General features: G+C 44.5%; 1 protein-coding gene across 11 annotated transcripts in view; it reads left to right on the top strand.

Annotated features, from left to right (window-relative positions):
- MGAT4D (MGAT4 family member D) overlaps positions 1 to 24,520 on the top strand; it is a 124,325-nt gene that overhangs the window by 46,118 nt on the left and 53,687 nt on the right. For all 11 annotated transcript variants that reach the window (XM_077815282.1, XM_077815275.1, XM_077815277.1 and 8 more), the window contains 2 exons: positions 12,164 to 12,304; positions 19,004 to 19,137. In XM_077815282.1, coding sequence (XP_077671408.1) covers positions 12,164 to 12,304; positions 19,004 to 19,137 — 275 coding nt within the window. The remainder of the gene's footprint in view (positions 1 to 12,163; positions 12,305 to 19,003; positions 19,138 to 24,520) is intronic.

Below are 24,520 nucleotides of genomic sequence, written 5' to 3'. Positions count from 1 at the left end.
AACATGTGGGATTCATGCAGAAGTCAAGGACTTGCTCCCTCAGGACTCCAGGCAAGAGTTCTCCTTGTTGGTGGACAAGGGAAAATCAGTAGTAAGGGCCTCGTTGCAATCTGCTTTGGATGCAGCTGATTCGGCGGCCAGGTTCATGGCTTCAGCAGTAGCCATGCATAGGAGTTCATGGCTACAGTCTTTGTGTCTCCTGCAGGAGGTCGAGCAAACCCTTCAGGATCTACCCTCAAAGGAGCTTCAATCTTTTCAGAACAGACTGATGTGAAGCTTCATGGGTTAAAGGACTCTAGGGCAAGACTTAAGTCCCTTGGTTTGTATACACCAATGACTTCAAGGAAGCACTACAAGTCCAAACAGCCTGTTTTGTACCCTGCTCTGCCTATCTGTCAGGAACTGCAGAGAAAAAGAAGCAAGCATTTTAGGCATAGGCCATCAGCCCTTGCTATCTCAATGTCCATGCTTGCCCACCTAAACATTCAGGGGGCTCTAAGCAGGCCTTTTGACAAGACACTCAACGATGCCATACCAGTTCCCATGATGCCAGACCCTGTTTCTCCTTTGTTTACCAACCTCCTCTCCCATTTTCTCAATGCGTAGTCCCGTGTCACCATGGACCATTCTGTGTTGAAAATGGTGTAAGTGAGATACACCCTCAAGTTTACTTCCAAACTTTCGTCCTATCCTTCCTCCCATCTCACGTCAGGGACCTCTTTCATGAAGATCTTCTGGCTCAGGAGGTTCAATCCTTCCTTTGGATGGGAGCCGTGAAAGAAATTCTGCAGAATTTAAGAGGGAAAGGGTTCTATTCCCATTATTTCCTAATCCCAAAAGCCAAGGGAGGTCTCAGACTCATTTTAGGCCGGCGCCACCCCAACAGCTACCTCAAGAAATTAAAGTTCCACATGGTCACCTTGACATCCATTATCCTCTCCCTGGATCCCTGGGACTGGTACGCTGCCCTCGATTTAAGAGACACCTATTTTCATATATTGATATACCAAGCTCACAGAAGGTTCCTCAGATTCATATTGAACCACGCACACTACCACTTCATGGTACAAGAACTCCTCACTTAAAGTCGTCCCGGTTAATGTTGTTTCGTTGTTACGTTGATGATCAATTAGGGAGCGTGCTCGTTTAAAGTTGTGCAATGCAATGTCGTTTGGCAGCTGCCTGCTTTGTCCACTGCTTGCAGAAAGAGCAGCCCGTTGCAGTTAGCTGGTGGGTGGTTGGAACCAGGGTGAACTGGCAGCCCCCCTATCAGCTCCCTGCTCCCCTAAGTTCCCTGTGCAGTAGCTGCTCAGCAGGCTATCAATTGCCCGCAGTTCAGCTGTCCCTCCCCGCACTGCCATGTGCTGCTCCTGCCCTCTGACTTGGAGCTGCTCCCCAACACTCCTGCTTGCTGTGGGGGCGAAGGGGAAGAATAGGGGGGGCTAATGTCCCCCCTGCTCCTGCACCCCAATTACCTCATCTTCCATAGAGTAGGGGGGACACATGGACGGAGGGAGCTGCGCTCCGGTCTCAGCTTGCTGATCTAATTAACAAGGCAGTGTACTTCTGACCAGGGCCAGCTCTACAGTTTTTGCCGCCCTAAGCAGTGAAAAAAAACTGCCACCGCAGATGGCAAAAGGAAGAAGCTGCCGCCAATTTGCCGCCGCTGCTGGAGGAACAGAGAAGCTGCTACCAGATTGCCGCCGCGGCCGGAGGAACTGCCACCCTGTTCTCAATGCCACCTCAAGCACCTGCTTGGAAAGCTGGTGCCTGGAGCCAGCCCTGGTGTTGACCCCACTCTTCATACTTAAATGGGAAATGCATATCTCTGTCTCTCAAACACATTCAGGGTGTGTCTCTGTCTCTGTCTTCCCTCTGTCCTTTCCTGCTGCCTTGTAGAGTGTGAGAGTTAACCCTTGAGGGCTCAGCCAATTGCTAGTTCATCATTTAGCAGTAAGGCATTCCCTGGGAAATATCCCACCCACTGACTCCTCCACCTCAACCAAGCTTCACAATCATCATCACTGTGTATCGGTATTAAATTGTTTGTTTAAAACTTACACTCTGTGGGTGTGTGTGTATATATATGTCTTTTATCTGGTGAAAAAAATTTCCCTGGAACCTAACCCCCTCATTTACATTAAGTCTTATGGGGGAAATTGGATTTGCTTAACATCGTTTCGCTTAAAGTCGCATTTTTCAGGAACATAACTACAATGTTAAGTGAGGAGTTCCTGTACTCCCGTTCTGCCTGTCTGCAGCTCCTAGGGTGTTTACAAAATGTATGGTGATAGTGGCAGCCTTCCAAAGAGAGCAGGTCTACCCTTATCTGGATGATTGGCTAATCAAGGGATGGTCTAGGGCTCATGTAGTATCCAGCTTTGGGCTCATCTAGTTGATTTTCAAGGCCCTAGGCCTCCTGATAAATGTGTAGAAATCTATCCTCACTCCAGTACAGAGGACAGTGTTTATCAGAGCGGTGTTCAACTCCTCTCAAGCGAGAGCCTACTTTCCAGAGGGTTATTTTAAGACAACTATGTCCCTAATAGCACACTTCAAAGGCCATCCCATCGCAACATCCAGAACTTGTCTGAGGCTTTTAGGCCACATGGCTTCATGCACACATGTGGTGCAGCATTCAAGGCTGCGCCTCAAGCCCCTCCACACGTTGCTGGCCTCCGTGTACTCACCAAACTGCCACCATCTGGATTTTGTACTCTCATGTTCTTGTCTCCCTCAATTGGTGGATTGACCTCCTCAATGTTTGTGCAGGGGTTCCCTTTATATGGCCCCAACCGTCAGTGACCCTGATCTCAGATGCATCAGCACTAGGGTGGAGAGCTCACCTTGGGTCCCTCAGAACTCAAGGTCTTTGGTCTCCACAAGAACTTTCTCTCCACATCAGTGTCCAAGAACTCAGAGCAATTCACCTGGCCTGCTAGGCTTTCCTGCCACGTATTACAGGCAGAGATTTGTTTGTTCTTATGGACAACGTTGCTGCCATGTTCCAGCTCAACAGGCAAAGAGGAGCTTGCTCTTCCAGCCTACGTCAGGAAGTGATTCAACTATGGGAATTCTGTATCGCCCTCTCAGTCAACCTAGAGGCCTCTTACCTTCCAGGAGCCCAAAATGAGCTGGCAGATCTCCTAAGCAGGACTTTCTCCAGTCACCATGAATGGTCCCTTCGCCCAGATGTGGCGCGGGATGTTTTCCAGCAGTGGGGGACTCCCGAGATAAACCTATTTGCAACCCAGTACAACAAAGCATCACCAATTCTGCTCCCTGTGTGGCCACAGTCCAGGGTCTATCACACATGCCTTTCTGATGGAACACCTTTACTACACTTTTCCCCCCATCCCGCTTGTACACAGAGCACTTCTAAAGATCAAGTGGGACCGGAACCAGATCATTTTGATAGCCCCAGCATGGCCCTGCCAACACTGGTTCTGCCACTTTGCTAGGCTTCTCAGTGGTGACTCCAATCCCACTTCCGTTACACCTCGACCTGATCTCTCAGGACCATGGTCGACTGCTCCATCTGAACCCAAGCTCCCTTCACCTAATGGCCTGGAAGCTCCATGGTTAAACCTCAAAGAGCAGGCTTGCTTAGGGGAAGTTCATCAGGTTCTACTAGGGAGTAGGAAGCCCTCAACCAGGGCTACTTATCTTTACAAGTGGAAGCAGTTTTTGGTCTGCGTGTTCCAAAGTGGGATCTTGCCCATGTAGTCATCCTTACAAGAAAGACTTGAGTATCTATTACACCTGAAGCAGCATGATTTACCTATCTCCTCTCCTCTATCAAAGTTCACCTTGCAGCAATAGTGGCTTTCCACCCCTGGGTAGATAACCAGTCCGTATTTTCACATCACATGTCCATCTGATTTCTGAAGCGACTGGAGATATTATATCCTCAAATAAGAAAGCCAGTTCCTCCCTGGGACCTGAACTTGATCTTATTAAAGCTCATGGAATATCCATTTGAACCACTGGCAATGTGCTCCTTATTGTACCGCTCCTGGAAAGTGGTTTTCTTAGTGGCCATCACTTCGGCCTTGGAGTTCAGGGCCCTCACATCAGAGCCTCTAGACACAGTCTTCTTTAAAGACAAAGTTCAGTTACCCACCATTTCCTTACCTCACCCCAGTTTCCTATCAAAGGTAGTATCACAATTTTATAACAATTGGGCAATCTACCTTCCGGTCTTTTACCCTAAGCCGCATGCAAATAGAGAGGAGTAGCACCTTCACTTATAGGGCTCGCCTAACATCCAAGCTTTCTACGTAGAATGGTGTAAACCATTCAGAAAGTCCACTCAGCTGTTTGTAGCAAACAAGATGAAGGGTCTCCTGATCTCGTCTCTTCCTGGATTAAGTCTTGCGCTCATGCTAGTTACAATCAAACGGGGGTACCGCCTTCCAACTATCCCATGGCTCGTTCCACAAGGTCACAAGCACGGTCAGCAGCATTCGGAGAGCAGATCTCTGTCCAGGACGTTTGCAAAGCAGTGACTTGGTCATTGTGCATACGCTCTCCTCCCATTACACCATCACACAGCAGTCCAGAGATGATACCAAATTAGATCGAGCTGTCCTGCAGTCTTGTGTCCATGAACTCCAATCCCTCCACCTATTCAATTGCTAGGGAGTCACCTGGGGTGGAATGCACATATGCAATCACTTGAAGAAGAAGAAAAAACAGTTACTAACTTTCTGAAACTGTTGTCCTTTGACATGTCCATTCCACGACCCGCCTTCTTACCCCTCTCCATAGGAGTCTTCTGGAAAGAAGGAACTTAGTAAGCAGGGGGTCAGCTGGGCACTTTATACCAGCACTATGAGCACACAGTACTAGAGAGTGCTCGGGCTGCCCCGACAGTTACCACTGAGGGAAAAAATTCCAGCAACTGTGCTTGGGGCTCACACACACCTGGAGTGGAATGGACATGTACAACACGACTCAAAGAACAACCGTTACGAAAGGTTAGTAATAATTTTTCTTTGTTTTAGTTTGCCTAGGGGGTTGCCTTCTGATGTTGGACAGCAATCAATCAATCAGTCTGTTATGGAGCTAACAGCTGTGGAGATGTGGCTTTTTAAGGTTCATGCAGCTTGGAAGGCTATTATTGTTTGTGTTGGATAGAACTCACTGCTGTATAACTCTGGCATAGAATGCCTTCTGTCTTCCCCACCTCCGTGGGAACTGCATTTCAGGGCTGGTCTACACTACACAGGTCGACATAAAGCAGCTTATGTCAATCTAATTATGTCAGTGTCTACACTACAATCTTCCTCCCACCAATGCAAGTTCCCTATTACACCGACATAATAACTCCACCTCCACAAGAGGCATAAGGCTTATGTTGGTGTAGTTAGGGTGATGCACTGTCTCTGTAGACACTGCATCTGGTACATCAGCTGTCTTGTCAATTTCACAGCAGGAGCTGTGAAATTGACAAGAAAGCCCCTGCTCCTCTGGAGGGCTGGGCAGCTGGATCCTGCTCTGGACTGGGAGCTGGGGTGAGAAGCCTGAGTGGCCCCCACCCACTCCCTGCCAGGTGAGCCATGTAATTGACAAGACTGCCTGGCTCCCAGCAGGGAACGAGCAGGCAGAGGGAGCCGAGAAGCAGGGGGCAGCTGGCCCCTGCTCTCCGGTGGTGAGAAGCCCCAGGCGGCTTCCCCCGGCTCCTGGCAAGGAACAGATAGGGGAGAAGCTGTGGGTGACTTCCCCTGGCTCCTGGCAGGGAATAGAAAGCTGGGGGGGAGGGGAAGGGGGCGGGGGGACAGCTGCCAGGAGCCCAGGAGCCAGTGGAGCAGCCAGGCTCCCATCAGAGAGCTGCCAGCTCTCAGCTCCCTGTGCTGAGCCTCTTAGGTCAGTGGAAGCGATTCTGGTGAGGACACGCTCTGTCAATCCAAGGAGGGTAGAGTGGACATGCACCACCGCCGTAATTACTGCTGTGGCTGTAAGTCGACCTAATATAGGTTGACTTAAGTTTGTAGTGTAGACATACCCACAGTGGTAGTAATTACTGTGAGTGAACACTGGTTAACTGCAGAGGCAAATGGCCAGTGCACATTTTACTTGCACATCAGTCATGATAATTATGGGTATGAATTTGTGTGTACCTATTGCTGAAAAGCATTTTGAAATCCTTTTGAAAGAAAAGTGATGCATAAATGTAAGCCACTATAATATCTTAATATGGCCAATGTGCTTTCACAAATATATAGCAATTATTTTTTGTTTCAGGTATCCATTTTATAAAATTCTGCAATGAAAGGAACTCATTGTGAAGTGCAATGGGATTCATACCATGTAATAACTGCTTTTCAAGAACTACAAGCATCAAGTGCTTATATGATTGCATTATGACAGGAGGAGTTAGGCATGAGTCTGCTCATTTCTATTTTTATTTCTGGCACATAGTTTTGCTTCCCTTTTGACTCTGTGCCATTCTTTCCTTCCCATTCTAACAGCTTACCTTTCTTTATTATTATTATTATTTATTATTATTTCTTCTTAAATTACCTAGAAAGTCAACACTAGAGAGAAAGGTAAAACAACCTCTGAAGATTAATCAAGCCACATTGTTGATGTGTTTGACTTTGAATCTGCTTCTTCATAGCAGGGAGATGTCCTTCTCAGAAACCCTTTGATTATCAAAACAAGTGACGAATTTGTTTGGATTTTTTAGAGGAAAATTTTAAATGGGTTAAAAGTTAATACCCAGACCTTTCAAGAGGGAGGGTATATTCAAAAATTAGAATACAAGTTTTGGAACATTATGCTCCTGTCAAAAAACCTAAAGAATGTTGGACCAAGGCTTGGGGCTCACTCAATCCATCAAACTCATACTTTGTGGAGCTCCAGGGGAGAGAGAGGTGACTAATTTATGACAAACCAGCAAGGATTTGCCAAGCACAATAAACTCTAGCCCCATCTATCACTTCTCCAATATGGCATATACATGACTATTCTGGCTTTATGATGGTGTGATGGGGTGTGTAAACCCTGCAAAAGTCAGAAAAGGATTAAAGGACTGCTTGGGGCTCAGTCAGCTCAGCACTGTGATACCTGAAACAGGTGTTGGACTTTGAAAGATGAGCTAAAAAAGTTATGGCTGGCTGGGAGGGAGAGCAGACGTTCGGCTCTGTGTGGGTGGGAAGGCTGGCTGGGGCCAGGAACTCAGGAATGGTTACCTATTAGAGCTCTCCCTCCCCCACCCACCCCCCGCCTTAGGGTTTGGAAGAGTTGTGTTTATTTTGGACTCTGGAAGGGATGGTACTTTTATCTGACCTAGCTGGAGGGCTAGGTCACCTTAACCTGAAAGCTGTTGGCAGCCGGGCTGTTCTGCTCAAGGCCAGGATGGAAACAGGCAGAGCCACTGTTGCACTACACCACACCATTTGATGGCATGCAGAGAGGGTGTGTAGCCACTGATTGCTTTGTGCAACTTGGAGATAACTCAGTACCAGCAGAATTCCAGTTTTCTGGGTGCTTTGCACAGACTGAAAAGTACAAAACCTCTAGAAGCAGAGCTGAGGAAATGGCCCCTGAAGTGTACTCAGTCTTTTCTCAGGCAAATCAGAGGAGTTTTATTCTCTATCAGGCCTATCTATGTGCTTGTTCTCATATATACTTATGTCATAAATATAAATAGAAGGGTAAACCCCTTTAAAATCCCTCCTGGTCAGAGGAAAAATCCTCTCACCTGTAAAGGGGTAAGAAGCTAAAGGTAACCTCGCTGGCACCTGACCAAAATGACCAATGAGGAGACAAGATACTTTCAAAAGCTGGGAGGAGGGACAGAAACAAAGGGTCTGGGTCTGTCTGTATGCTGCTTTTGCCAGGGATAGAACAGGAATGGAGTCTTAGAACTTTTAGTAAGTAATCTAGCTAAGTATGTGTTAGATTATGATTTCTTTAAATGTCTGAGAAAAGAACTGTGCTGAATAGAATGACTGTTCCTGTCTGTGTGTCTTTTTTGTAACTTAAGGTTTTGCCTAGAGGGATTCTCTGTGTTTTGAATCTAATTACCCTGTAAGGTATCTACCATCCTGATTTTACAGAGGTGATTCCTTTACTTCTATTAAAAGTCTTCTTGTAAGAAAACTGAATGCTTTTTCATTGTTCTCAGATCCAAGGGTTTGGGTCTGTGGTCACCTATGCAAATTGGTGAGGATTTTTACCAAACCTTCCCCAGGAAGTGGGGTGCAAGGGTTGGGAGGAATTTGGGGGGGAAAGACGTGTCCAAACTACGTTTCCCAGTAAACCCAGTTAGAGTTTGGTGGTGGCAGTGGAGATCCAGGGTCAAAGGATAAAATTAATTTGTACCTTGGGGAAGTTTTAACCTAAGCTGGTGAAAGTAAGGTTAGGAGGTTTTCATGCATGTCCCCACATCTGTACCCTAGAGTTCAGAGTGGGGGAGGAACCTTGACAACCTACATGAGCATGGGTAGTCCCAGGGACAGGGAGGGAATGACACAGACAGAGTTCTCATATGATGTACATAGGAGTCTCACCTGTGTCAGGACAGCAGAAATAAGCTGTAAGGCAACTGGTAAAGTTAAGTTTTGAAATGATTTCTTGCTAGCTGCTTAGCAGGTACACATTTGAGTGAAAGATCTTTTGCTGCTCAGGTTCCTTTCTTAAAACAAAATAAAGAGTAAGGTCTTTCATTTAGTCCTTTCAAATATTTATTAGTTTACCTAATGGTACCCATCATCTTTGCACATTGGGTGCCTTGTATTAATTAAGTGGAAAATATTTGTTTCACCAGCTTTTAATTGACTTCTGAATGATTTTAGGAACAGGCTCTATAGGTTTTTAGTAGCTTTTCTAATTCTATATTTTAGCAATTTCCTAGCATTTATTCTGAGTAATGTTTCAAAGAGGATGGATCTAGACTGTTCTCAGTGGTAGCTGCTGACAGAACAAGGAGTAATGGTCTCAAGTTGCAGTGGGGGAGGTTTAGGTTGGATATTAGGAAAAACTTTTTCACTAGGAAGGGTGGTGAAACACTGGAATGCGTTACCTAGGGAGGTGGTGGAATCTTCTTCCTTAGATATTTTTAAGGTCAGGCTTGATAAAGCCCTGGCTGGGATATTTAGTTGGGGATTGGTCCTGCTTTGAGCAGGGGATTTGTCAAGGTTCCTTCCCCACTCTGAACTCTAGGGTACAGATGTGGGGACCTGCATGTATGTGTATGAAAACCTCCTAAGCTTACTTTTACCAGCTTAGGTTAAAACTTCCCCAAGGTACAAATTAATTTTACCCTTTGCCCTTGGATTTCCACTGCCACCACCAAACTTTATCTGGGTTTACTGGGAAACATGGTTTGGACACATCTTTCCCCCCAAAATCCTCCCAACCCTTGCACCCCACTTCCTGGGGAAGGTTTGGTAAAAATCCTCACCAAATTGCATAGGTGACCACAGACCCAAACCCTTGGATCTTAGAACAATGAAAAAGCATTCAGTTTTCTTACAAGAAGACTTTTAATAGAAGTAAAGGAATCACCTCTGTAAAATCAGGATGGTAGATACCTTACAGGGTAATTAGATTCAAAACACAGAGAATCCCTTTAGGCAAAACCTTAAGTTACAAAAAAGACACACAAACAAGAATAGTCATTCTATTCAGCACAGTTCTTTTCTCAGACATTTAAAGAAATCATAATCTAACACATACTTAGCTAGATTACTTACTAAAAGTTCTAAGACTCCATTCCTGTTCTATCCCTGGCAAAAGCAGCATACAGACAGACCCAGACCCTTTGTTTCTGTCCCTCCTCCCAGCTTTTGAAAGTATCTTGTCTCCTCATTGGTCATTTTGGTCAGGTGCCAGCGAGGTTACCTTTAGCTTCTTACCCCTTTACAGGTGAGAGGATTTTTCCTCTGGCCAGGAGGGATTTTAAAGGGGTTTACCCTTCCCTTTATTTTTATGACAGGGTTGGACTAGATGACCTCCTGAGGTCCCTTCCAACCATGATATTCTATGATGCACAAAACTGGAGCCCATAGAAATGTAATATATTTATATCTAGACAGCTAAAGTTAGCAAGTGACAATTTTCAACTTTAATTGATTGTATTTGGTAAATTTGGATTATTTTTATAAATTCACATTTGGATTATTTCAGTATTGGTATATATTTTAATTAAATGTCGCCTCCCTTTTAAAATTCTGAAGACTCAAGAATAAAGTGCTACATATTACTCTTTGCTACTGCAGCTTTTGTTTGCTCAATATGTGTTTAAAAGTCATAGTCCCATTGTCCTTGTAAACAATGGGAGTTCTAATTGTATAAGGACGTCTGATTCAGGCCCTTCATGTGCTCAGTTAAAAACTCCATGTATTGCATTCTAAGAGAGAATGTTCACCATTTGCCTGCTGGGAAACACTGGAAGTTAAGGATTAGGAATTACTGGTATTAATGATATTTCTTGTTTATTTACAACTGACAAAAATTATCCTCTCTAATTGTTTGTTACACCGACTTGTTGGCTCTTCTCTCAAATGAGGCTTAATCCTGCAACTGCTTGTGCATAAGCAGAGCACCTACAGAGCCCCACTGAAATCAGTGGACCTGTGTATGGATGCAGGAGTCTGCCTATGTGCAAGCAGTTGCAGGACTGGGGCATTTAATAGTAAAATCTCTGAGTCAGGGACTCTCTCTTACTATGTTTTTTGTAGGAATCCTAATACAATAGGTCCCAATCTGATTGGGACTTCTGGGTGCTATTGTAATACAAATTAGAGCTGGTCAGAAAATTAATTTTCGATCCTGCAAAAAAGAAAAGATTTTAAAAATATGTTTTGGGTCAGCTAAAACAAAACATTTTGATACATATGAAGAGTTTCAATTTTGACACTTAATTTTTTATATAAAATTAAATTTCAAAATGAGAAATCAAAACTTTTTGTTCCAAAAATATCAAACCAGGACACTTTGACAATTTCAAAACAATTCTTGCAATTTTTTCTAATTTTTTTTTCAAAATCAGTATAATTTTATGAAAAATTTTGGTTTTGTTTAAATGGCATTTTCTGACAGCAAACTGTTCTGAGGAAATGTTTCTGACCAACTGTAATCCAAACTGTCATAAATTATAAAGGGAAGGGTAAACACCTTTAAATCCCTCCTGGCCAGAGGAAAAACCCTTTCACCTGTAAAGGGTTAAGAAGCTAAGATAACCTCGCTGGCATTTGACCAAAATGACCAATGAGGAGACAAGATACTTTCAAAGCTGGGGGAGGATGGGGGACAAAGGGTTCTCTCTCTGTCTGTCTGTCTGTGTGTGTGTGTGTGTGTGTGTTGCTTTTGCTGGGACCAGAGCAGGAATGCAGGTCAGAACTCCTTTAAAGGGTTAATAAGCAATCTAGTTAGATATGCGTTAGATTCTGTTTTGTTTAAATGGCTGATAAAATAAGTTGTGCTGAATGGGATGTATATTCCTGTTTTTGTGTCTTTTTGTAACTTAAGGTTTTGCCTAGAGGGATTCTCTATGTTTTGAATCTGACTACCCTGTAAGGTATTTACAATCCTGATTTTACAGAGGTGATTCTTTTACCTTAATTAAAATTATCTTTTAAGAACCTGATTTTTTTTTCATTGTTCTTAAGATCCAAGGGTTTGGGTCTGGGTTCACCTGTACCAATTGGTGAGGATTTTTATCAAGCCTTCCCCAGGAAAGGGGGTGTAGTGCTTGGGGGGATATTTTGGTGGGGAGACGTTTCCAAGTGGGCATTTCCCCTGTTCTTTGTGTAACACTTTGGTGGTGGCAGTGTTTAACCTAAGCTGGTAAGAATAAGCTTAGGGGGTCTTTCATGCAGGTCCCCACATCTGTACCCTAGAGTTCAGAGTGGGGAAGGAACCTTGACACAAACACATCACAATAATAAACTCATTTGGGGCATGTTCCTGCAGTCCATCAGAGACTTTGGGAAAATTGTTTTTGATTGAAGGATCTGCTATTTAGCTTCTGCAATCAACAAGAAAGCTAATCATTCACCACCATGAAAAAGAATTGATTTGACCTATAGTAATCTCTGATAAAATGGCTCTGATTTAATAAGCTTGTATTTGTAATATGCTAAACTTTTATTTGAGGGAAAATATTTGTCAGAGTAATGAGCTCAATCCTCTTCTGTTTTTGTTTTTTAAGATGCCATGAAGTGGAAAGTGTTAAATCTCACCAGCAAACTCCCTTTGCGTCTTACAAACATACACTACTACCTACCTCACCTCCAGGAGCATGAAAACAGCCTTTATCCAAATGTTGTCATTGGACAAGGGAGAACTGGAGGTAAGAGCTAAAGTTTAATATTTGGTGGCGTTTTTATTTTCACTTGAAGAGACGTACAAGGTTTGTAGTTTCAAAATTTGGCCGGTTAATATATAAATTTTTATCTTTATTATACCTGTTTGAAAATACCACTTAATTCTTTACAGTAGTTCAGTACATGTTTTTTCTGAAAACAAATTCTAACAGCCTAGCAACTAACCGTACAGTCATTGTCCCCCCCGTCTCCTCCTGCAAAAAACCCATAAAACGAAAAATGAAGAAAAAAGTTCATTATCTTTTCTTAGGGAATTTCAGTAATTTTAGTTCATACCTGACATCTACAATTTGTCAGCAGAGATTGTTTTTAGTTATGTATTATCTGAAGCTGCATGATCACATTGTCCAGAGTGGGTATGGTGATAAAAGTAATGAAGGCTTAATTTATGTCAGTAACTATACAAACTTTTAAATTGAAAATTTTTTGTGAGAAGAACAAACATACATTTTTATTACTAGGCTAGGAAGGTTATTCTCTTAGAATATTAATGCTTATATAATAAAAATCCTATGGGACTCATTATTCTGTAGTACCCTTCTTAGAGGAAGCAGGACAACAGCTTGCTTTTCTTAAAACTTTGAACTAAAAGTGTAACTTTTGCTTCCCATTTCCTGCCACTCCTCCGTCAACTTTTCCCATATCCCTCCTGACTGTGGTATCTGGGTGGCACACATAAGAGGTTGCCTTGGCTGAGTGGTCTAGGAATAGTACTATTTTCTCCTTCACCAGATGTCAGGAGGTTGTCTTCCCTTCCAGATGTACCTCAGTGATCTTACCTCTTTACAATCTATTATGCAAATGGTTTAATTCAAACAAACACAAGATCTATTAAAAACAGAGAAAAAAGTCAGATCCACACCAGCTCTGGGCCAGGACTCCAAGGGTGAGGTCCTTCTGCTACCTTGGACAGACCACCTCAGGTATGCCTTTCCTCCCATCCCACTGATACCAGAAGTTCTAAGAAAGATTTGCCATGACAAAGCTTGGGTCACTCTTATTGTGCAGAACTGGCCCAGACACTTTTGGTTTTCAGACCTTCAGAAGATCTCAACCCACCTCTGCCAATCTGCCCTGGAGGAAAATTCCTTCCTGACCCAAAATATGGCGATCAGCTAAACCCTGAGCATGTGGGCAAGATTCACCAGTCAGACACCCAGGAAAGAATTCTCTGGAGTAACTCAGATCCCACCCCATCTAACATCCCATCACAGGCCATTGGCATATCTACCTCTAATAGTTGAAGATCAATTAATTGCCAAAATTAGGCTATCCCATCATATCATCCCTTCCTTTATCAAGCTTAGTCTTGAAGCCAGATATCTTTTGTCCCCACTGCTTCCCTTGGAAGGCTGTTCCAGAACTTCACTCCTCTGATGGTTAGAAACCTTCATCTAATTCCTGATGGCCAGTTTATATCCATTTGTTCTTGTGTCCACACTGGTACTGAGCTTAAATAATTCTTCTCCCTCCATGGTATTTATCCCTCTGATATATTTATAGAGAGCAATCATATCTCCACTCAGCCTTCTTTTGTTAGGCTAAACAAGCAAAGCTCTTTGAGTCTCCTTTCATAAGGCAGGTTTTCCATTCCTCGGATCATCCTAGTAGCCCTTCTCTGTACCTGTTCCAGTTTGAATTCATCTTTCTTAAATGTGGGAGACCGGAACCACACAATAGTCCAGATGAAGTCTCACCAGGACCTTGTATAACGGTACTAACACCTCCTTATCTCTACTGGCAATACCTCGCCTAATGCATCCCAAGACCGCATTAGCTTTTTTCATGGTCATATCACATTGGCAGCAAATAGTCATCCTGTGATCAACCAATACTCCGAGGTGGTCCTCCTCCTCCTCCTCTGTTACTTCCAAGTGATGCGTCCCCAGTTTATAACAAAAATTCTTGTTATTAATCCCTAAATGCATGACCTTGCACTTTTCACTATTAAATTTCATCCTATTACTATTACTCCAGTTTACAAGGTCATCCAGATCTTCCTGTATGATATCCCGGTCCTTCTCTGTATTGGCAATACCTCCCAGCTTTGTGTCAGCCCCAAACTGTATTAGCACATTCCTGCTTTTTGTGCCCAGATCAGTAATAAAAAGATTAAATAAGATTGGTCCCAAAACCAATCCCTGAGGAACTCCACTAGTTACCGCCTTCCAGCCTGACAATTCACCTTTCAGTGTGACCCGTTGCAGTCTCCCCTTTAACCAATTTCTTATCCACCTTTCAATTTTCATATTGATCCCCATCTTTTCCAATTTAGCTAATAATTCCCCAGGTGGACCTGTATCAAATTCCTTAATGAAATCGAGGTAAATTAGATCCACTGCATTTCCTTTGTCTAAAAAATCTGTTACCTTCTCAAAGAAGGAGATCAGGTTGGTTTGACACGATCTACCTTTTGTAAAACTATGTTGTATTTTGTCCCAATTACCATTGACCTCAATGTCCTTAACTACTTTCTCCTTCAAAATTTTTTCCAAGACCTTGCATACTACAGATGTCAAACTAACAGGCCTGTAGTTACCCGGATCACATTTTTTTCCTTTCTTAAAAATAGGAACTATGTTAGCAATTCTCCAGTCATACGGTACAACCCCTGAATTTACAGATTCATTAAAAATTTTTGCTAATGGGCTTGCAATTTCATGTGCCAGTTCCTTGAATATTCTTGGATGAAGATTATCTGGGCCCCCCGATTTAGTCCCATTAAGCTGTTCAACTTTTTGGCTTCTACCTCGGATGTGGTAATATCTACCTCCATATTCTCATTCCCATTTGTCGTCCTACCATTATCCCTAAGCCCCTCATTAGCCTCATTAAAGACTGAGGCAAAGTATTGGTTTAGATATTGGGGCCATGCCTAGATTATCCTTGACCTCCTCTCCATCCTCAGTGTTTAGCGGTCCCACTTCTTCTTTCTCTGTTTTCTTCTTATTTATATGGCTATAGAACCTTTTACTATTGGTTTTAATTCCCTTTGCAAGGTCCAACTCTACATAGCTTTTGGCCTTTCTCACTTTATCTCTACATGTTCTGACCTCAGTCAGGTAGCTTTCCTTGCTAATCCCTCCCATCTTCCACTCTCCTTTTTCTTAATCACCTCTCTGAGATGCTTGTTCATCCAGCTTGGTCTACAACTCCTGCCTATGAATTTTTCCCCTTTCTTGGGATGCAGGCTTCTGATAGTTTCTGCAACTTTGACTTGAAGTAATTCCAGGCTTCCTCCACCTTTAGATCCACACGTTCTTCAGTCCAATCCAGTTCCCTAACTAATTTCCTTAATTTTTTAAAGTTAGCTCTTTTGAAATCAAAAAGCCTAGTCACAGATCTATTTTTGTTTATCCTTCCATTTAGTTTGAACTGAATTAGCTCATGATCGCTTGAACCAAGGTTGTCCCCTACAACCATTTCTTCTATGAGGTCCTCACTACTCACCAAAACCAAATCTAAAATGGCATCAGATTTAGAGCATTCATTTTTAAAGGCCTGAACATCAATCGGTTCTCAATCAAATCAGAAGGGCTTCCACCAGAAAATGCTTTCTGGCAAAATGGAGACATTTCTCCACAAGGTCACAACAGAACCAATTATCCCCACAATCTGTGGGAACTCTTATTATTTTAGATTACCTACTCACTGTCAAGATGTTGGGTCTTTCCATTAGCTCACTGTGGGTACACCTTGCAGCAGTCAGCAACTTCCATTCTTCAGTTGAGGACTATGCTCTTTTTACTCATCCGACAACAACAAGATTCCTGAAGGGCCTCATTAGAACTTTCCATTTGATGGTGAAACCAACACCACAATGGGAACTTAATCTTGTTCTTTCAATACTTACCAGACCTCCCTTTGAATCACTAGCCACTTGCTCCATGTCCTACACCTCCATGAAAAGTCACTTTCTTAATTGCCATCACATCAGCCAGAAGAGTGAGTGAACATAAGAGGGAGTGCTTATGGCAGATCTGCCACATACCACATTTCATAAGAAGAAGGTTTCCCTTTGCCTCCATCCAAAATTCATCCCTAAATTAATTCCTGAGTTTCTTATGAATCAATCTATTCACTTACCAGTATTCTTTCCAAAACCTCATGCTTCCGATGAGGAGAAAAGACTTCTCTCTTTACATCTGAGGGTCTTTGGCATTCTTTCTGCAGACGACAAAACCAATCAGGAAAATGCCTAGATTATTTGTTGCTTTAGTAGAGTGATCTAAAGGACAAGCATTATCTTCTCAGAAACACTCTAAGTGGACCTCTGTCTGCATCATTCTTTATCAACTGGTGCATATTTCTCCTGTGGATGAGGGGAGAACCCATTCCGCTAAAGCACAAGCAACTTCTACAGCATCTCTTTGAGAGATACCTATACTGGACATCTGTAGGGTGGCTATCTGCAGCTCTAGCCATAGTTTCATGAAACATTATACATTAGTCCAGGCCTCTTCTTGCACAAGCAGTTGTGGGGACAGCAGTATTACAGACTGCTATACCAGCTGCATCCTCACACCTCCCTCATGGTTGACTGTCACTCATATGCTGAAGTATTACTGTGGCTCTTTGGCAATGTACGTTGGTGAATTCTGGCTCCTTCTCCGGCTCAGGTTGGCCACTCCTGATTTAAGCGGTAGTGTAGACAAGCTCTTAATCACTTAAAATCGATCTTTCTGTAGTTAATAAATCTGCTTTATGTTTTACCTAAAACAGTGTGTTTTAGCTGAAGTGCTTGGGAAATCTCAGCTCAGTTTACAAAGGCTAGTGTGTGTCCTCTCCACACTGAGGGAGGGGTGGACTGGGTAATGAACTTACACTGGTCAGGCTTCTAACAGGGCAAGACCATACAGTTCTGGGGTGCAAGGCTTGGGAGCTGGAGGGAATTGGCTGAAGCCTCTCTCTTCTTGGTTCATGAGTGGCTGGGAGATGCATTCATGTAACGCAGTTGGGTGTGTCCCTGCCTATGGATGTCTGTGTATGTGCAGTACCTGCCAGAGGTTTGTAGCTTGACATCAGCATCACAGCGTGAGAGGGAGCCCAGAGCGCTCAGTAGTTCCACAGTCCAAGCTGCACCCCTGGAACGCCGTCACAAGCATCAACAGCCCTATGAAACTGCAGAGCCAAATGCATCCACCCCCCTGACTCCAAATGCACGTGCCTGATCCTGTTTATTACATTGTTGTAATGCAGGGACAGGCAAAGTTTTTGGCCTGAGGGCTGCATTGGGTTTCAGAAATTGTATGGAGGGTGGTTATGGGAGGCTGTGCCTTCCCAAACAGCCAGGAGTGGCCCGGCCCCCACCCCTTATCCGCCCCCCCTGCTTCTTGCCCCCTGACACCCCCCACCCCAGGACTCCTGCCCCATCCACCCTCCCTGCTCTCTGTCCCCTGACCGCCTCTAACTGGCCCCTACCGCCCCCATCCAAACCACCCTCTTCTTCCTGATTACCCGCCCCCCCCGGGACTCCTGCCCCATCCAACCACCCGTTCTCCCTGTCCCCTGACTGCCCCGGAACCCACAACCCTGACTGCCCCCCACCACCGCATCCAACCCCCCCTCTCCTTCCTGACCGCCCCCTGCACCTCTCCCTCATTCAACCCCCCTGTTTCCCACCCTCTGACCACCCCAACCCTTATCCATCCCCCCAGTCCCTGACCACCCCCCAAACTCCACTGCCCTCTATCCAACCCCGCTCCCTGCCCCCTTACTACGCTGCCTGGAGCATTGGTAGTTGGCAGGACAGGCAGCCGCACCGCCCAGCTGGAGCCAGCCACGCAGCTCAGAGCACCGGGTCAGGCTGGGATCTGCAGCTGCCCTGCCCCAGGAGCTCACAGCCCTGCTGCCCAGAACATTGCGCTGGCGGTGCAATGAGCTGAGACTGTGAGGGAGGGGGGACAGCAAGGGAGAGGCCGGGGCGAGCCTCCAGGGCCAGGAGCTCAGGGGCTGGGCAGAATGGTCCTGAAGGCCGTAGTTTGCACACCTCTGTTGTAATGACTTATGATTGCAGTGTTCAGCAGTTTGTCTTCCGTTCTGTTTGACAGCAGTTCTAAAATGGCTCTGTCAAATTTAAAGGGTGCCAGGACTGGAATCATGGGGATTTGTTAGTTTGAGCCCCCCAATTACAGAAATTTCTGTACTTTCTCGTAGTCATCCCAGAATGCACCAAAAGAAAAATCACAGATCAGAGTGCTGAGCAATTCATTCAAACAAACTTGGAGCTGTGTGGATGCAACGATTATAAAGGAAAGTACCTTAAGCCAACAAAACAAAATGGTGTATATACACTTTGGTTGGATATATTTAATTGTTGCACTCAGAGTGCACAAAGTAGATCAATGTAAGATCCCCGTGTAAACACGGTCAGAGTCCTCAAAACTGCTTAACAGCTATGTAATGTAGACCCAGTGCCTATAGCGTACAAATGAAAATGTCTGCAACCTAATTTATGGTCATGACACACAGTATATCCCATGCCATATGGCAGTTCATACCCTGTCAAAACTCTGCAGAAACATTAACTTGTTGATCAGTCTATTGAAGTTCCTATTTATGATTGTCCCTTTTCTGTGTGTTATTTTTATCATATAAAATTGCAAAAACTCACTAAATAGCCTCTATTTGACTTGAGATGAAATTATTTTAATTTCTGTTTGCAGTCTCCCTGGTGATGGGTATTCCTACTGTGAAAAGGGGAAAACAAAGTTATCTGCTGGGCACGTTGAACTCTCTCTTCTATGAGATGTCTGCAGAGCAGAAGAATGATTGCGTAGTGGTTATCTTTGTAGCAGAGGTAAGTTAGTATGAACAGGTGTATTTATGTTAATAAAGAGACAATATAGGAATCTATGTGTGAGTACAGTAGTGTATGAAGCACTTCCATTTACTGATCATCATTGCTTTTGGAAGGATTTCTCCATGCAGTTGAAATATGGGAAAATATCCCTACTTTTCAATAAAGGACCGATAACATGGTCAAGAATTTGCATGGAATCCTATTTAATTAAATGCTAGAAGCTGACATACTGTATTCCTTTGTAATGATGTTGGCAGTCATAAAATTCCCAAACTTTGTGCCTATTAGGACTTGTGTAGTGGTCAGTGCCTTGGTCTTGTCTGGAAAAGAACTGTGAAAAAAAGATTATACAGGTAACAACTGTCACATTATATTCACAGGCACCCTTGCTCTGCTTGCAGTCACATCTCCTTCAAATAAAATCATGTGGATTCATTTTTGTCTCTTAATACAAAGTATTCTATTCTCAGAATGAAAGGAGTTGAAAACTGTCATCCACAAAAGTCCATAGAATCTGACAAAAGATGAGCTTATTACCTTAATTTGAAAGAAATAGAGGTATTTGTCAGCTATTTAGGATTATGAGTATTTTACAAGATGCTCTGACGCTCTAGCAGATTGCATGTGAAGTGACAGTTTTTCAGAGAAAAATAAATACTGTGGTTATAAAATCTACAAAACATAATAGCTCTTGTTTGAAAATGATGTGCATAAATTAGGTTGTTTCAGGTAACTGGGAATTTTCCTCTCCCTGAATCTCTTGTTCTTATGGTGAAAGAACTATAGCTATGAAATACACCTAATAAAAGTGCATTATTTAGCAACTCTTTGCAGACAGATGGTGGTGGTTGGGGACCCACATCCGCTCTCACAATCTAGCTGTCTTTATGCATTCTTTAACGGCTAGTTTCCGCTTATTTATTAAATGTAAAATAAAGTGTACTAATTTAGTTAACCACATTTATAACTGTTCAAACTATAAATAATACCTAGATCACACTTCACCTTATCGGCTTAAATAGGATCCTGATATCTCTTTCTGGTCCAGATCACTATGATAGTTTAATTTTTAAAATTAAATTGTAAATTTAGCTAGACTAGAAAATAAGCCAGTAAATTTAGACTGTTTTACAGTGGGATAAGTCCTGGTAGAGGGCCTTGCCCTGCAAGGGGTCTAGGTTACAGTGGCATAAAGAAGCTACTTATGAGGGGTAGGCAATAATATGCCACCCCTGAGGTAAAAGTGAGTAATACTTGCTGTAAAGGAGAGGAGGCCAGGACAACTGGGGAATATACCAATTCAGTTACTCCATTGTGACTCCTGCGGTAGAGCTCCGATGGCTCTTCAGTGGGAATTAAAGTTGCCTCTTTGGTGGACCCCGGTGAAGGGCAGAAGTAGAAATACTAGGTTCACACTAGAGTTAGCCTTGACCAACTGACACAGTATTAATTAAGACAATCCCTCCATACACTGAGTGATAAATTACATTTAACACCATAAAGAAAAGGAGTACTTGTGGCACCTTAGAGACTAACCAATTTATTTGAGCATGAGCTTTCGTGAGCTACAGCTCACTTCATCGGATGCATACCGTGGAAACTGCAGCAGACTTTATATATACACAGAGAATATGAAACAATACCTCCTCCCACCCCACTGTCCTGCTGGTAATAGCTTATCTAAAGTGATCATCAGGTTGGGCCATTTCCAGCACAAATCCAGGTTTTCTCACCCTCCACCCCCCCACACAAATTCACTCTCCTGCTGGTGATAGCCCATCCAAAGTGACAACTCTTTACACAATGTGCATGATAATCAAGTTGGGCCATTTCCTGCACAAATCCAGGTTCTCTCACCCCCTCACAGGAGGTGCAGCACATAATTGCACACCTCTTAAATAACATGGTGTTAAATTTCAGAGTAACAGCCGTGTTAGTCTGTATTCGCAAAATACACAGAACCTGGATTTGTGCAGGAAATGGCCCAACTTGATTATCATGCACATTGTGTAAAGAGTTGTCACTTTGGATGGGCTATCACCAGCAGGAGGGTGAATTTGTGTGGGGGGGTGGAGGGTGAGAAAACCTGGATTTGTGCTGGAAATGGCCCAACCTGATGATCACTTTAGATAAGCTATTACCAGCAGGACAGTGGGGTGGGAGCAGGTATTGTTTCATATTCTCTGTGTATATATAAAGTCTGCTGCAGTTTCCACGGTATGCATCCGATGAAGTGAGCTGTAGCTCAGGAAAGCTTATGGTCAAATAAATTGGTTAGTCTCTAAGGTGCCACAAGTACTCCTTTTTTTTTTGCGAATACAGACTAACACGGCTGTTACTCTGAAATTTAACACCATGTTATTTAAGAGGTGTGCAATTATGTGCTGCACCTCCAAGAGGTGCAGCACACACAGATACAGCCCAGAGGGTGGGAGGCTAAGGGTATGTCTACACTACGAAATTAGGTCGAATTTATAGAAGTTGGTTTTTTAGAAATCGGTTTTATATATTTGAGTGTGTGCGTCCCCACAGAAAATGCTCTAAGTGCATTAACTCGGCGGAGTGCTTCCACAGTACCGAGGCAAGTGTCGACTTCCGGAGTGTTGCACTGTGGGTGGCTATCCCACAGTTCCCGCAGTCTCCGCTGCCCATTGGAATTCTGGGTTGAGATCCCAATGCCTGATGGGGCTAAAACATTGTCGCGGGTGATTCTGGGTACATATCGTCAGGCCCCAGTTCCTTCCCTCCCTCCCTCCCTCCCTCCGTGAAAGCAAGGGCAGACAATCATTTCGCACCTTTTTTCCTGAGTTACCTGTGCAGACGCCATACCACGGCAAGCATGGAGCCCGCTCAGGTAACCATCACCGTATGTCTCCTGGGTGCTGGCAGACGTGGTACTGCATTGCTACACAGCAGCATCAACCCATTGCCTTGTGGCAGCAGACAGTACAGTACGACTGGTAGCCGTCATCATCATGTCCGAGGTGCTCCTGGCCACGTCGGCCAGGAGCGCCTGGGCAGACATATGCGCAGGGATTAAATTTGGAGTGACTTGACCAGGTCATTCTCTTTAGTCCTGCAGTCAGTCCTATTGAACCATCTTATGGTGAGCAGGCAGGCGATATGGATTGCTAGCAGTCCTACTGTACCATCTTCTGCCAGGCAGGCAAGAGATGAGGATGGCTAGCAGTCCTACTGCACCGTCTTCTGCCAGCCAAAGATGTAAAAGATAGATGGAGTGGATCAAAACAAGAAATAGACCAGATTTGTTTTGTACTCATTTGCTTCCCCCCCTTCCCCGTCTAGGGGACTCATTCCTCTAGGTCACACTGCAGTCACTCACAGAGAAGGTGCAGCGAGGTAAATCTAGCCATGTATCAATCAGAGGCCAGACCAACCTGCTTGTTCCAATAAGAACAATTACTTAGGTGCACCATTTCTTATTGGAACCCTCTGTGAAGTCCTGCCTGAAATACTCATTGATGTAAAGCCACCCCCTTTCTTGATTTTAATTCCCTGTAAGCCAACCCTGTAAGCCATGTCGTCAATCACCCCTCCGTCAGAGCAACGGCAGACAATCGTTCCGCGCCTTTTTTCTGTGCAGATGCCATACCAAGGCAAGCATGGAGGCTGCTCAGCTCACTTTGGCAATTAGGGGCACATTAAACACCACACACATTATCCAGCAGTATATGCAGCACCAGAACCTGGCAGAGCGATACCGGGCGAGGAGGCGACGTCAGCGCAGTCACATGAGTGATCAGGACATGGACCCAGATTTCTCCGAAAGCATTGGCCCTGCCAATGCATGCATCATGGTGCTAATGGGGCAGGTTCATGCTGTGGAACGCCAATTCTGGGCTCGGGAAACAAGCACAGACTGGCGGGGCCGCATAGTGTTGCAGGTCTGGGACAATTCCCAGTGGCTGCGAAACTTTCGCATGCGTAAGGGAACTTTCATGGAACTTTGTGACTTGCTTTCCCCTGCCCTGAAGCGCATGAGTACCAAGATGAGAGCAGCCCTCACAGTTGAGAAGCGAGTGGCAATAGCCCTGTGGAAGCTTGCAACGCCAGACAGCTAGCGGTCAGTTGGGAATCAATTTGGAGTGGGCAAATCTACTGTTGGGGCTGCTGTGATGCAAGTAGACCACGCAGTCAAAGATCTGCTGATATCAAGGGTAGTGACCTTGGGAAATGTGCAGGTTATAGTGGATGGCTTTGCTGCAATGGGATTCCCTAACTGTGGTGGGGCCATAGACGGAACCCATATCCCTACCTTGGCACCGGAGCACCAAGCCGGCGAGTAAATAAACCGCAAGGGGTACTTTTCAATAGTGCTGCAAGCTCTGGTGGATCACAAGGGACGTTTCACCAACATCAACATGGGATGGCCGGGAAAGGTACATGACGCTCGCATCTTCAGGAACTCTGGTCTGTTTCAAAAGCTGCAGGAAGGGACTTTATTCCCAGACCAGAAAATAACTGTTAGGGATGTTGAAATGCCTATAGTTATCCTTGGGGACCCAGCCTACCCCTTAATGCCATGGCTCATGAAGCCGTACACAGGCAGCCTGGACAATAGTCAGGAGCTGTTCAACTACAGGCTGAGCAAGTGCAGAATGGTGGTAGAATGTGCATTTGGATGTTTAAAGGCGCGCTGGCGCAGTTTACTGACTCGCTTAGACCTCAGCGAAACCAATATTTCCACTGTTATTACTGCTTGCTGTGTGCTCCACAATATCTGTGAGAGTAAGGGGGAGACGTTTATGGCGGGGTGGGAGGTTGAGGCAAATCGCCTGGCTGCTGGTTACGCGCAGCCAGACACCAGGGAGGTTAGAAGAGCACAGGAGGGCACGGTACGCATCAGAGAAGCTTTGAAAACCAGTTTCATGACTGGCCAGGCTACGGTGTGAAAGTTCTGTTTGTTTCTCCTTGATGAAACCCCCTGCCCCTTGGTTCACTCTACTTCCCTGTAAGCTAACCACCCTCCCCTTCTCCCTTCGATCACCGCTTGCAGAGGCAATAAAGTCATTGTTGCTTCACATTCATGCATCATTTGTTCATTCATCACACAAATTGGGGGATGACTACCAAGGTAGCCCAGGAGGGGTGGTGGAGGAGGAAAGGAAAATGCCACACAGCACTTTAAAAGTTTACAACTTTAAAATTTATTGAATGCCAGCCTTCTGTTTTTTGGGCAATCCTCTGTGGTGGAGTGGCTGGTTGGCTGGAGGACCTCCACCGCATTCTTGGGTGTCTGGGTGTGGAGGCTATGGAACTTGGGGAGGAGGGCGGTTGGTTACACAGGGGCTGTAGTGGCAGTCTGTGCTCCAGCTGCCTTTGCTGCAGCTCAACCATATACTGGAGCATACTGGTTTGA

Source organism: Eretmochelys imbricata, chromosome 4 (assembly GCF_965152235.1).
Source record: "Eretmochelys imbricata isolate rEreImb1 chromosome 4, rEreImb1.hap1, whole genome shotgun sequence".
NCBI lineage: Eukaryota > Metazoa > Chordata > Testudines > Cheloniidae > Eretmochelys > Eretmochelys imbricata.
The sequence above is the reverse complement of the archived record's forward strand: the minus strand, read 5'-3'. Positions and strand labels throughout refer to the sequence as shown.